The 14,142-nt window shown below is 37.0% G+C and overlaps 1 protein-coding gene across 1 annotated transcript; it reads right to left on the bottom strand.

The window, feature by feature from the left end:
- Positions 1-6,102: 6,102 nt before the first annotated feature.
- On the bottom strand, positions 6,103-6,854 carry LOC141679983 (protein FAR1-RELATED SEQUENCE 5-like). The gene is made up of 2 exons (XM_074486330.1): positions 6,663-6,854; positions 6,103-6,558 (listed from the first exon to the last, which is right to left on the bottom strand). Exons 1-2 carry the CDS (start codon positions 6,852-6,854, stop codon positions 6,103-6,105), a joined length of 648 nt encoding a protein of 215 aa, XP_074342431.1.
- Between the last annotated feature and the right edge of the window lie 7,288 nt (positions 6,855-14,142).

The following is a 14,142-nucleotide window of genomic DNA, read 5'->3' as shown; positions in this document are numbered from 1 at the left end:
TTGTGATGTTTGTGTATGAATGTAATTGCAGGTGGAGGCTAGAGACTAACACCTTTCACTTTCCATTTGGTGAGTTGACCATCACCCTCGAGGATGTATACATGATTATGGGCCTCCCTATTAAGGGTCGTTGAGTTACTCATAGGGAGCTTGACGCTCCGAAGGCGTATTGGATGAGGGAATGGCAGGATGCAAGATTGGATGAGGTGGGGCGTAAAGATATGTAAAGGGACGGGGTCAAGCTTTACAAATTAAGAGGACGATGCGCGGAGCTACCAGAGGGGGGCTAGAACAGGATCTTGTGGTTTACACACGAGCTTATCTTTTATACATCATTGGGGGCATATTGTTTCCTTTATCGAGTCGATATACCGTACATCCAAGGTATTTGCATTTGTTGTATTTCAATTTTTAAATTGTAGTTTATAGCATCTTAGTCCTTCACTTGTCCTTTTTTCTTGATTTTGCATATGAAGCCCTGTATTCTCATTTATTTCCAATTTGACACAATAATTCTTGTAATTGATGCATTTTAGTTCTTAAATTGTAGTTTATAGCATCTTAGTTCTAATTTGACATTAATGCCTCATTGTTTTTGCATATCATGCCCATATCATGTCCTGTATTCTTACTTACTCTGTATTTCCTTTGTCGCAGGTATTTATAGCTCATCCAGGATTCACCTCGGATTAAATCATATGCATGGGGAGCTGTTGTATTGAGCTATTTGTTTAGAGATTTGACCAAGGCTGCTCATAAGAGTACAACAGTAGTTAATGGATGCACGATGCTACTGATGTAGTGGGCACACGGGAGGTTGTTACCTGGTGCTCCTAAGATTGCACCTGGGGTGGAGTTTGTTTGGCTGAGGGCTTTGGCATGGGCTGAGCCGAACCCTAATCGGAGGGAGAACTCTCACCACCATACAGGTACTGTTCTTTTTTGTATATTTACTATTTGATCTCTCCTTCGACCAAACATTTGCATGCTTTTGAACTATCCAATTTCATATGTTCCCTTATTGTTTTGCTTATAGGTCAGTACCGCGGGGATTTTGACCGATTTGAGATGAGTTGGATGACATGGGAGCCTTATCGGTTATTCTTTGATGTGGTGCACTATTCTGAGGAGCAGTATGATGTCGAGCTGATGGATGCTTCGTATATGAGTCTCAGCCGTATTCCAGTTATTTGCTTCGAGATTGTCGAGTATGTCATGCCGGACAGAGTCTTGAGACAGTTTGGTATGTTGCAGCATATTCCAGATGATCCTATTGACATGTCTGCTCTGCGGAGGGACATGTTATCTCCTTGGCAGAGGGACCAGCATATGACTACTATGAGACAGTATCAGGATGAGTGGTATGCTTATCTTGATGGCTAGATAGAGCCCGTTGGAGAGGGGAAGTACGTGAGCATTGACCAGTATATGTACTGGTATAGGACCAATAGTAAGCCGAGGATTGCTCGTTTTGTGGGTTTTGATCCACGCAAGATAGTGCCGCGTGACAGGTATTCTCAGCAGGACATGGTTGATGCGGTATGTTTTAGAGTTTAGTTTAATATTTGAATCCTGTATTCATTTATTTCATTGTTGCATTTTTATAGGGTGTTTAGGTACATAATTAATAGTTAATGATTTGTGCAGCTTGACTGTGAGATGAGGACATTACATATTATTCACAGCCATGATCCCCCAGACTAGTTCTATGAGTGCATTCCTGAGTTTATGATTCGTTATGATCGAGTCAACACTGAGTGGAGGGGTTCTGCATTCAGTAGACCCAGTTTTGATAGACCCTCACGTGCGCAGGATATGCATATTGATCCAAGCGCTCCTTCTTCACTTGAGAAACATACACGTGAGGTGCGTTTCATTTATGTCATTCTAAAATCCAGTCTACTATATTGAATGTGAATGTATGTATGATCGTTATCTTATCGTGTTATTGCAGGAGTTTGCTTCTAATTCTCATGATTCACCTATACAGGCAGCCAGTAAACATCCTCGTCAGGTACTTACTCGAGTAAGTTATTCGAGTAATCTACTACACCGAATTATATGTAGTTTGATCGAGTTATTGACATCTAATGTAGGATGAGACTGTAGTCCCTAACGCTGCGGCTATCCCTGTACATGTCTCTCATCCTGTTCAGATTGAGGTACTTATTCATATTCGAGCATGTTATCCGCGTAGTCTAACTCTTTAGTTTTAAGATGTATATAATGTTTGATACTCAATGCATTTGTAGGTTGCTGCTACTGCTCCCCCTGCTTCACAGTCGACCCCCCTATCCGCTCCCCATGTTGTTCAGTCTGATGTTGTCCAGTCTGAGGTACTACTCTTTAGTTTTAGAACTTTACTTTTTTTTCCTATTGTGTGTCTTATACATATTCGAGTATGTTATTCGAGTAGTCTAAGTCTTTAGTTTTAGAGATGTATATAATGTTTAATACTCAATGCATTTGTAGGTTGCTGCTACTGCTCCCCCTGCTCCACAGTCGACCCCCTATCCGCTCCCCCTGTTGTTCAGTCTGATGTTATTTAGTCTGAGGTAATACTCTTTAGTTTTAGAACTTTACTTTTTTTTACTATTGTGTGTCTTATACATATTTGAGTATGTTATTCGAGTAGTCTAACTCTTTAGTTTTAGAGATGTATATAATATTTAATACTCAATGCATTTGTTGGTTGCTGCTACTGCTACCCATGTTACTCCTACTACCGAGCGCACTTTTTGGAGTTCTCATGTTACTCCTGATACTGAGTTGACTCCACTTGCAGGTGGCATCATGAAATTCGGTAGTCGTAGTGGTTTTATTCCTGATAGTTTGACGATGATTCTTGATTTACGTATATTGAATCATTCCATTTTTTATGTTTTATTCTTGCAGTATGTATTTTGATGCATTTCTATATCCTTAATATTTTTTGTCATGAATATGTGTTTAATTTGATGCTTTTGAAATGTATTTGCCAATGGACACTGATGAAGACAAGTTGAAGGATAAACCGAGGCGGGGTGGTCCTGGACGGCGTGCTGATATGACGAGGCAATTGAAAAACAGGAAAGTTTTTTGGCTATACAAGCACTGGTGGGGTAACAAGAATGATTTTATTTGGAGAGATCACAGAGGCACTGTTGAGCTTACTTGGGAATTTGTCCAGACCTTAAAGCCTATGTAGACAACAATGTCATGGATGCCTATATAGAGTTGTTGAAGGTTAGGAAGTCCATCTCGGGTCTGGAGCCCATGGCTAAGATGTTCTTCTTTAACTTCAGCTTTTTCGTGCAACTGCTGTTAAAAGATTATTGCAAGAACTTGAAGGTAAAACAAAAAGTACTTTTTAGTTCATGCGTTAGTAAGTTAATGATAATTGAAACCTAAAAAGTAAGTTAACTCTTTATTGATAAAGTAAGTTAATGATAATTCATAACTTTAAAAAGTAAGAAATGATAATCGATGATAATTGATAACTCTTTGATTTTGTAGTTCATTTGATCTTTTATAATCATTTCAATGTTGCAGGCCCATCCCGAAGCTCAACTCTCAGATGTACAGTTGGCCAGTCTGCATAGTTTATATGATTCATATGCAGTCCAGCGCATTGGGCCACCATTATTAGATTGCGACTTTGCTTTCTACCCTTGCTGCAATGATGCTCACGAGTTTTTGTTCATTCTGGACATTAAACAACATAAGCTCCTTTTAATTGATCCTCTAGCTGAATGGGGGGATAGTCTTAAGAGTATTTACTCTCGATATATATATTCCATGGTATTCTATGTTCTTCGTAATTACTTTACTAGTCAATTTACATACACTTGTCATTGTTGGTTACTAATAATATGAAACCAAACCTTTCTAGGAGTTCATAGTGCCAACTATGTTGCATTACTTGGATCCTTCCAGATTTGATGGATATAAGATGAAGGTTCATTTCGTATAGGAACGGCCGATGCAATCCAATACCCATAATTGTGGCGTGTACGTGTGCAAGTACATGGATGCTATACTTAATGGCATATCGTTGAGAGATGCTTGTTGGGAGCCTGTATTGGGTATTTGGACATTCCGGTATCGCATAGCTTGGGAGCTTTCAAAAGGGCTCGCTAGACAGATAAGTGACTATGGGATCTAGCAGAGGAATAGGGGACTATAGTTTATATTTTGGATTTGTTTCGGTGTTTTCTTTGTTATTGATTATGATTGTGTTTATTGGATTGATGTTGCGTTTAGATTTGATGTTGATTAGTTGAGTTTAATTTAGATCATGATTGTGGTTGCTTTGATTGGTTGTTGGTTGGTTGATTTAGATTTAGTTGAAACAGAGTGGTAAGTTATAAAAATAAACGGAACCATGCCATTTTTTTCTTAAACTATGTAAATCACCCGCAATGTTGATGTTAGCAGTATAAAGGTCTGTGACTAGTTTTCTACAGAAAACAGGCAAGCAACGCAGAAAACTGGTCACAGACCTCAGTATTGAGTCATTACGGGAGACATCATATTTTACACATTTTACAGTTTAGTCACCCCGCAATGAATTATTGCTGCAGTGACCAACCCCAGCAATGAGGCATTGCTAGGGGCTCTGTCACTAGGTCATGTTTTCAAATTTTCCCATTAATACTGCATATTTTAATTATTTTAAGAGTTTTGGTGTTGAAAAATATTAAAAATATATTAATATTACTAAAAACCAAGTTTTGTTAACAAGAAGAGGCAGTGAGTTTTGGGTGGAACCGAACGCCCAGCAATGAGTCATTGCTGCAGTGCCTACCTCCGGCAATGTCTCATTGCTAGGTACTCTGTCACTAGTTCGCATTGACTATTTTAATGTCTAGTTGAATTTGTTTATTAAATCATTTTTTTCAAATTTTTACATTAAAACTGCATATTTTAATTATTTTAAGAGTTTTGGTGTTGAAAAATATTAAAAAAATATTAATATTACTAAACTCACTTTTGTAACAAAAAGAGGCAATGAGTTTTGGGTGGAGCAGAGTACCCCGCAATGAGTCACTGCTGCAATGTGACCTCTAGCAATGTCTCATTGCTGGGTGCTCTATCACTATTCTCTTACGATATTTCGAGTTGGATGAAAAGAGCGACCCTAATGTAAAGAACTCCAGACCGAGTTAGGGGAAATACCATGTTCGTGTTCACTATTTTAAGGTCTAGTTGACTTTATTTATTAAATCACTTTTTTCAATTTTTCCATTACTACTGCATATTTTAATTATTTTAAGAGTTTTGGTGTTGAAAAATGTTTAAACAATATTAATATTACTAAATTTGGTTTTGTTAAAAAATAACACTAATATGCAACATTATGTGTAAATTTAAAAATAGCGTTAATATTATGTAATTTAAATAGAAAAGTCAAAAGAACTAATGTACTACTTGTAAACAATTTTTAGGTTAAAACCTAAAAATTTCTTTGATCATGCTCCTCCCTTAGGGGACAGTTTCTTGCATCATGTTGTCCTCCGATCTCCCCACAATAATTGCACTTGTGAGGCTTGATCTTGATCTTTGAAGTTGCCGTCTCAATTCCACTTTTAAATCTTTTTATTTTTTTCCTTCCTTTAGTTTTCGATGTTGGAGGATCGAATATTAGATCATGTTGGTAGTCCTCTTGAGTTTTCGCCTCATGGATTCTTTCGCTACGGTCTTCATCCGCAGAAGCATCTTTCAAGTATCTCTTCTCTCTATCAATCACACCCATTAAGTATTTATACCGTGAAATGGAACAACTAGTAGAAGCAGCTAAATCTTGAAAAGATTTGCATAATGCACCATTCCTTAATGGTTGTGACGCACCATCATTACCAATAGCGGGAGGAGCATATAGAAGAGGCCCCACAATTTTGTTTCCATTCATTGTCCACCTACCCATGATGAGACTTTTTGGTATCTTAATTTTTTTTGTCAAGATAACGGATTATGTGTTTGCAAATCATCCCGAAATGTTCAAACTTCTTACACGAGCATTCAATTTTTTCGTACATTAAAACCGTCACTCGATATTTTCTTCTGCAATTCTCCGGCAGGGTAGCCTTCTCAATCAAATACAGTTTTGACATATAAGTTCCATTATTTTTGATACTGTTCACGATGTAACATGTATTTTTCATAAGCTCCTTTTGAAAACATTTGAACATTTCTTTCGTGTAGATTTGGATGCATGCATTTCCAAGGACGAGTGCAAACTAATCTCCTTTCCAATTGTTCGGTGTCATAATCGGCTTTAACCTCCTTCAGATATTGTATCTCCAAAGCCTTTTGAGAGTTCTCAATGAATTCCTTCAAATCGGTAGATAATTGCACATATTCATCAAAAAAAGAATTTGTAAACTCGTTTCTTGAAGTTGTAGTCATGCCGACGGAAAAATGTTGCTTCATGTAAGCACCAATCCATTGAGTTCTAATAGCATACATGTCATTTAACCAAGCATGATCCTCAAGACCATACTTCTCGACTAATGGCTCCCATCTACCTTCAAATTCTGTAGCTGTCAACGACTTGTACACACATGCATTAAACTCTGTCTTGAACTCCGGATAATTTGTGTACAAATAAGACAACTTCTCGGGAAACTTACTACTTATATGCCATGACAATATGTATGCTTTATTTGTGGCATAGGCATGACCTCGGCAATGACATTTCCCAATGCAATGTCTTGATAAGTAATAATTGTTCGAGGCGGTTTATTGTCGACAGCTTCCAACCATGTCCTCAAAACCCACTTATACGATGCCTCAGTCTCATCCCTTACAAGTGCAAATCCAAATAGTATATTTTGATAATGGTGGTTTACGCCCGTAATAGGTATGAAAGGCATACAATACCAATTCGTCCGGTAAGTTGAATCGAACGTAACCACATCACCAAAATTCTTGTTAGGTCCCGAATTATCGTAGAAGGGGGGTTGAATACGATAATCACTAAATTAAAAAAAAATTCGAATCTTTAGCGGATAAAATATTTAGTGCTCGGTTAGTGGTTTCGTGTTCTTGAGATGAATATTGTTTGGAACGATAAACGAGGAACACAAGATATTCGGGGAAATATACATTCATATATAAATCCTCGAGGGGTGTTGCTACACTCCGGTAAATAAATTAATCAACTACAATCTAAGGACAACAAAGTTCCTAACTACTACAAAGATGTACAAATCAAATCCTATACAATAATCTAGCTTTTGTTTGTACTAGGATTTAATTACCGGGTAACGATTATAATGCCCCTCAAAATATACAAGAATTGAATCGGGCATTATAATGTTACTCTGGTGAGAAGTTAAACGGATATACAAAAAGCTTGAGCTTCTCTGTAAATATTCGTTGCCATTTTCACTTCTCTTTTGGGAGAGAAGATGAACAGAAAATAATTCAGAATGAATGGTTGTCCTTTCTTCCGCTGCAAAGTGTAGACTTTATATCCAATAATGTGTGGTTGGGGAGAGAGAACTCTGTATGGTGACAACTTTATTTCTCTGTGGCGACAAGGAAGTACAGGAGGGTTGTGTGGCGATAGGAGATACATGGGGTTTACTTTCCTTAGTTTATTTTGTAGCTTCTTTGTGGTGACACAACTAATACTACTACTTAACCAAAAATGAAACAGCTCTGTGGCGACTGAAATATGGGTTCTGTGGCGACAGCTACATACTAACATAAACAAACTAAATTGCCTGCTTGTTATTCATTACCTTTTATCATCTTTTTTCTTTTAATATTTTTCCTTTTTCTTTCTTTTTGTCTTTTTCTTTTTTTTTGTTTTTCCTTTCTTTTCTTTTCTTTTTGTATTTTCTTTTTATCTTTCTTTTTGTTTTTGTTTTTGGTTTTTTTCTTTTTAAGTTTAAATTGTAACTAAATTAATTTATAAAATAAACTTAAATATAATTTATATAAATAAACTAATTTAGATTTATAAAATAAACTTATTTAAAGTTTATAAGATAAATCATTTTAAGTTTATTAAATAAATTATATTAAAGTCCATTGAGTAATTTATTTAATTTAACAATTAAACTTTGAGCTTCACCAATCCCTTGAGTTGTTTAGCTATATACCCTGCGCACCTCTTCTCGTAATTTAACAGATAAACGTTCAATCCAAGTATGTTCCTCAACTTAACAATTCTTCTATAAATAATACCCAGATTCCTTTCACGAGCTGTTGACGCCTAGTGCAACTGGTCTGGTTCACAGACGACTAACCCCAATTCAGGTCTTCGTATTATAGCCATGATTATATTGTTAAGATTGCCTCAACTTTATTGCTTTAGACACTGACTGTCAATAAACAATTGTACTTTCACTGGAATCCTTTCTGGTACTTTAGACAACGTTTTCATTAACCTCTGTCTATTACCTGTCTTCAATTCTTCAGATTCTTATGCTTCGAACACTGTCTATCTTCAATCAATGCCAATACACTGAAATCTTTCGGTAGCACTTGTATACTGAATCTTTAACATTTCTGAAACTCTGAAAGTCTTTAACCTTTGTTCTTCACTGAGGCATGATCATATTAATGAACTTCTTTCAGTGACCTTTAGACAGACTTCAGGCTTTCTTCTAATCTTCTGATTCTTTGTATTTGCTTTGTCTCCATTCTTCCTGATTTCTTGTGTAGACGTAGTATTATTAACCTGCCATGTTCTAGTGTTGTTATCGTGTTGAGTTATCACGTAACTGTTCATACAGCTACGCAGTCTCACCAACAATCCCCCCCTATTTGATTGTTAAACTTAACAAACAAATTAAATAGAGAGGATAACTCAACTAAAAACTACAAAAAGTAATATACCAGGACTTGTAAATAATGCTACTAGTATTCTAGATCAAATACCGCATTTCCAGATTTCTTGAGTAACTGAAATGAAAGATGCTTGTTCCTCTAGTACTGAACTAATCTTCAAGTAGTTTCATCTTCATTTCCTTAGTTCTTCAAATTTCTGCTAGATAATACTTCTCAGTCTTGAAGTAATCATCAGCAACTTCTTTTGTACAACCATATTTCCTGTTGAGAAGCGCATATCTCTCTTGCTTCTCCCCCTATGAGAATCAACTGCTTAAAGGAGATCACCTTCATCTACCACCTCTCCCGTACAATAAGATCTGCAGATAAGAACTAATGGTATTCCCCTTTTGGAAAACAACTTCTCCCCTTATGAAGAATAGTGATGAACCAAACCACTTCTTCCGATCACTAGGAAATCACCTTTGTGTTTACCACCTCTCCCGTACAATAGGATCCGTAGTTACAAACAACAATGGTGTGGTTTAGTGTACATATGCTTTACCTTTTTTCCTCCTTCCTGCTATTTCTCCCCCTTAGTTGAGAAATCCTCCAAACTATTATATAAGCTTTTATCTCCCCCTTAGAGAAGGAATGTATGCTGTTTTCTGAAGGAGTTCTCATATGTTACTTGGTTGGAAAAGAAATAACAAGTCAGAGTCTGATCAACCATGTCCCGTTAAATGCTGCAAATATGACTTCACTGTTGATCATCATGTTCACCAATCTTCCCAACTCCTTATACCTCCCAACTGTGAGATCACCAATTGTTACCAATTGTTAGCTCCCAAAGGTCCTGAAGTATTCTAATCCAATCTGTAAATGTTAAGTCCCTAAGATTTAGGTTCCAATCATAAACAGATTCGAGACCCGAAGTATCAAGAACTATGTTTAGGGATAGGGAATGGGATATGGTGTTTCTCTTTCTTCCTCACTGTGAGTGTGTGATTCTATTTTGTGTACCTCACATGTGTTTCACTCTTCTCTCCACTCGTATTTACACTCATTCTCACAAGTGTATCACTCCTCTCATAGCTCCAAAATCCAGCTGTACCTGCAAGGAAAATCACCTTAGCCATCCTTAAGGAGGTCACATGTGGTGCAATGGGAGTTCACAAATCCCCATCCTTGTTAGACTCGTCAGATGAATCCGATTCATAATCTACAAGTTGCTAGTTTCCGTTTTAGAGTTCCAGATTTGAACTCTGGGAAGGTAAAAAATGATCCAAAGAATTTAGCATAAAGATCAAAGTTCCCTTCTAATGTCTGTGAAGACATTTCCTTGTGACTCATCAGGTAAATCTGAATCATTGTCAAAAAGTTGCCGATCTGCACCTATGTCAGATCCACTATCCATAGATGCATCCAGGTTTATTAGTCCTGGGGAGGTAGACACTGACCACTGATATATGGCTTTTGGATTAGTATCCTCTCCTAACACCTGTAAAGGCAATTAGTCCATTAAAGAATCTTGAACAACCGAATCTGATTTTAAATGGTCGAAACCCTTGTTTCCGTCAACTCATCCTTTGTGTGTGTAACCTTTCCTTGTGCATCAAGAATTGTTTATGTTTGAGGTGGTGACACTACATCGGATACCCTGGCCGACAGGCGAATTTCAATAGACGCACCATGTTGAGAGGATGAATCTAGTAACTGTTTTGTGCCTTTTCAGCCATTACATCATTTTGAGAAGATGTATGGGAGCTAGCAGTTGTCTCAGTTTTGATATATTTCAAATTTGTAGGAGACAGAGCTGCTGGGTTGACTTTAGAACCTTCCTTATGTGGTGCACTAAGGCACTTTCTCCCTCACGCTCAGTCATACTTCATTTTGGTGGTAAGAGAGTGTTGGTTGGTTCTTTTTCTGTGTTTGTCTTTACAGTCTGGGATAAAAGTTGTGGGTTTTCAACCTCATGACTATCATATGAAATAAGGCCATTGGAGGCTAAACCTGTATCACAGAATATATGGCAATATAGAGATAAAATGCACTTAAGATCTATAATGAATGAAAATTATGCATTTAATCTTTTGAGAGAAATGATGTACAATAGTGATTTCAAAATGATTTAAATGAAATAAACAATCACTAAAGTAGAAAGAAGTTTGATTTTTCTCTTAAAACTGTTTGAGTGCACAAGTCTGTTTTATATGCCTAAAAAGATAAATGATTTGATAAGGCATAGACTGATGATCTAGCAGTATTAAGGAGAGAAAGAAAGATTTTGTCTTTTATTATGAATGAATTTTTGTAAAAGCATTGATCACTTAGGGTAAAGTCTAAGCAATTCTAATTCATATCAAAAGCACGATAATCTATCTTCATAAGATATAATCAACAAAATTGTTTATTGATAAATAACCTTGATAAGACTGACTATGCTGTTGATTTCAAATTATAGTGAATCTTTCAGATATAACAACTCATATAAATTCACTAGAACTCAAAATCTCACAATTATTTGCAACAAAATATTAACAATATATCATTGACTGATACTTGTCAAGTATTTTAGATACCAATAATTATGTTGCATCCTATTTTAAATATTAAAATAAGATATCAATGAATTAAATACCAATTATCTATCAAAAAGACATCAACATTCAATTTCATATGCTATACAATTGTTAACTCCTAACAACTGTAATATCTCAAACAATATTGGTTCGATAAATAAAGCAACATTAACCAATATTGACTTGTTTACAATCTTAGAAAAATATTCTAAGTTCCATATACTTTGATCCATTGAGTATTACATCTATTATCAAAGTGTTTATGAATTTGCAAATAAGTATAAAAATTATTCTAACTTGACAACATATGGTTACTTCTAATAAAGCAAAATCTTCATTGACCATAGTTGTACTTCAAGAGATATTTTTACACTTTTTATATTAGTATAAGTGACTGAGGATAAACATTGATTACTTAGAGGAGTTCTAAGTAATGTCAGAAATACTAATACTTCACAATTAGTTCATAGTCAAACTCTTAACTAAATATCATTAACTGATATTAGTCAAAAATTACACACAACTAATCATGCTACAATCATGATTCTGATCTCAGTGAATTCTTGAGATGTAAGCATTGCTAAATTCACTAAAACCAAAATCTCATAATTGACTTATAACACATAAGTTACAATCAATATACTAGATATTAATTGTTGACAGATTTAGTTATAATCAATCATGTTGCTCATTTATTTTAAGTTAGTTTGAATTATGGAGCAAATAACATCATTGAATTGCTTCAATTTCCAAAATCCAAACTACCCAAAATAAATATTAAATAAATAAATAATAAATATCTATGAGTTAGATACTAGCACTTAAATATTTATAATTATCCTTGAATAATCACCAATAGGATATATGACTTATATACATGGCAATCACTCTTTGGATAATTAGTAATTATAGAAATACTTTTGATAGGGAATAAATAAATCATGATTACGTAATTAAATATTACATTAATTACACATGATTTGGGCTACAAGGCCCAATAAGAAGATGTATGACATTCAGACCAAAAAGGTTAACACATTGATCAGGCCTGATGGACCAGATTAGGCCTGATGGAACAAAGAAGGCCCAAAACCCTGAATATATATTAATTTTGTAATTAATTAATAAGGGAAAAATCAGCTATTAAGAAGAGTCCCGATAAGGACATAAATCCTAGTGGATTAGCCTCCAAGGGACCTAGAAGGATAAGGAATCAGTTTCCTACCACTTAGGACTCCAAAGTCCATTCTAATTATGAGACTTGACCACCAAGTCTCCTACACCAAGTCCAATTCAAGGACTCCCAACATCTATATAAGGGGCCTCACCCCACTAATCAGAACTACATTTTTTGACTTGATCATTGGCAATCAGCAAGGTATGTAGGCATCTTGTTAAGGCAGATTGAGTCACAAAACACAAGAGCAGTCAAATCGAGCCTCAAAGCTCACGTTCCTTAGTAATAAACACAACAATTAAATACCATAGTTTTTAATCCATAACATTTGGCGCCGTCTGTGGGACAACACAACAACCATGGTGAGAACACGAAGAACAATTAGAGCCCTTGAAGGAGGAATACCAGCGGGGGCAACCCAAGTGATTTCATCAACCGTGGAGGTACCTCCTCATTCAACTTATGCATCCACCCAAGGAGAAGCCCAGATAGGGGCAACCGAACCTCAGCCATAAGGGACGATTCCCTCGGCTACTCAAGGTATGAATCCCCAAATTCAACAACTACATGTACCTGTGAATTATCGACCCATTGGGTATGAGTATTCAACTGTTGTGTCTACTAACCCCCCATATGGGATGCCCCTTTACCCCGAGGTTGGAGGAAGTGGACATGCTGGGCGGAGTGAAGCACGAGGGCGATCGCCCCCCTATATACAAGGTTTGGCTCCTATCCCTGAGGATCAGGAATTTTCTGGTCCTTACACTGAGAGAGACTCTGAATCTTCAGATGATGAAGTGGCCCCAAGAAAGAGGCGTGCTGGGAAAGAGTCGATGGTTGATGGTCATCAACGTCCTAGGAGCACCCAAGGGACGAATTCCCAAGAAGTGCAGGAAAGGATCAGGGCTCATGAGGCTGAGATTCAAAGGCTGAAGCGCGACTTGGAGGCGCACCAGAACACCAGACCCCCACTACCTCCAAGGGGGAGGAATCATCCCCCTATCATAGACCTGGATGGTCCAATACAGAGAAGGTTTGTTGCCCCAAGGGCTGATCCAAGCAATCTTCTTCCCCTTGGAGATCCTGATGATCCTACCCCACCATTCACTGAAGAAATAATGAATGCCCATATCTCAAGGATGTTCAAGATGCCCACTATCAAAGCTTATGATGGCACTGGAGATCCCGCCAATCATGTCCAGACATTCTCTAATGCACTGTTGCTACAGCCCATGAATGACGCTATTAAGTGTCGGGCTTTTCCTCAAACCCTGTCGGGTATGGCTCAAAGATGGTATAGTCGTTTACCCCCAAACTCTTAAGTCAGGCTTTTATTAAGCAGTTCATCAGTGGGAGAGTGCATGATAAAAGTTTAGCATCCCTCATGAGCATTGTGCAGGGAGCGAAGGAATCCTTAAGAGACTACCTGAATCATTTCATGAAGGAAGCTTTAAAAGTCCCGGACCTTGATGATAAGGTAGCCATGATAGCACTGCAACAGGGAACTAGGGATGAGTTTTTCAAGATGTCCTTGGTCAAATGCCCCCCTGAAAGCATGTTGCAGCTCCAAGATAGGGCAGGGAAGTACATCAAGGTGGAAGAGAGCACGAGGAAGACCGTAGT

This window comes from Apium graveolens, chromosome 8 (assembly GCF_009905375.1).
Source record: "Apium graveolens cultivar Ventura chromosome 8, ASM990537v1, whole genome shotgun sequence".
Taxonomy (NCBI): domain Eukaryota; kingdom Viridiplantae; phylum Streptophyta; class Magnoliopsida; order Apiales; family Apiaceae; genus Apium; species Apium graveolens.
The sequence above is the reverse complement of the archived record's forward strand: the minus strand, read 5'-3'. Positions and strand labels throughout refer to the sequence as shown.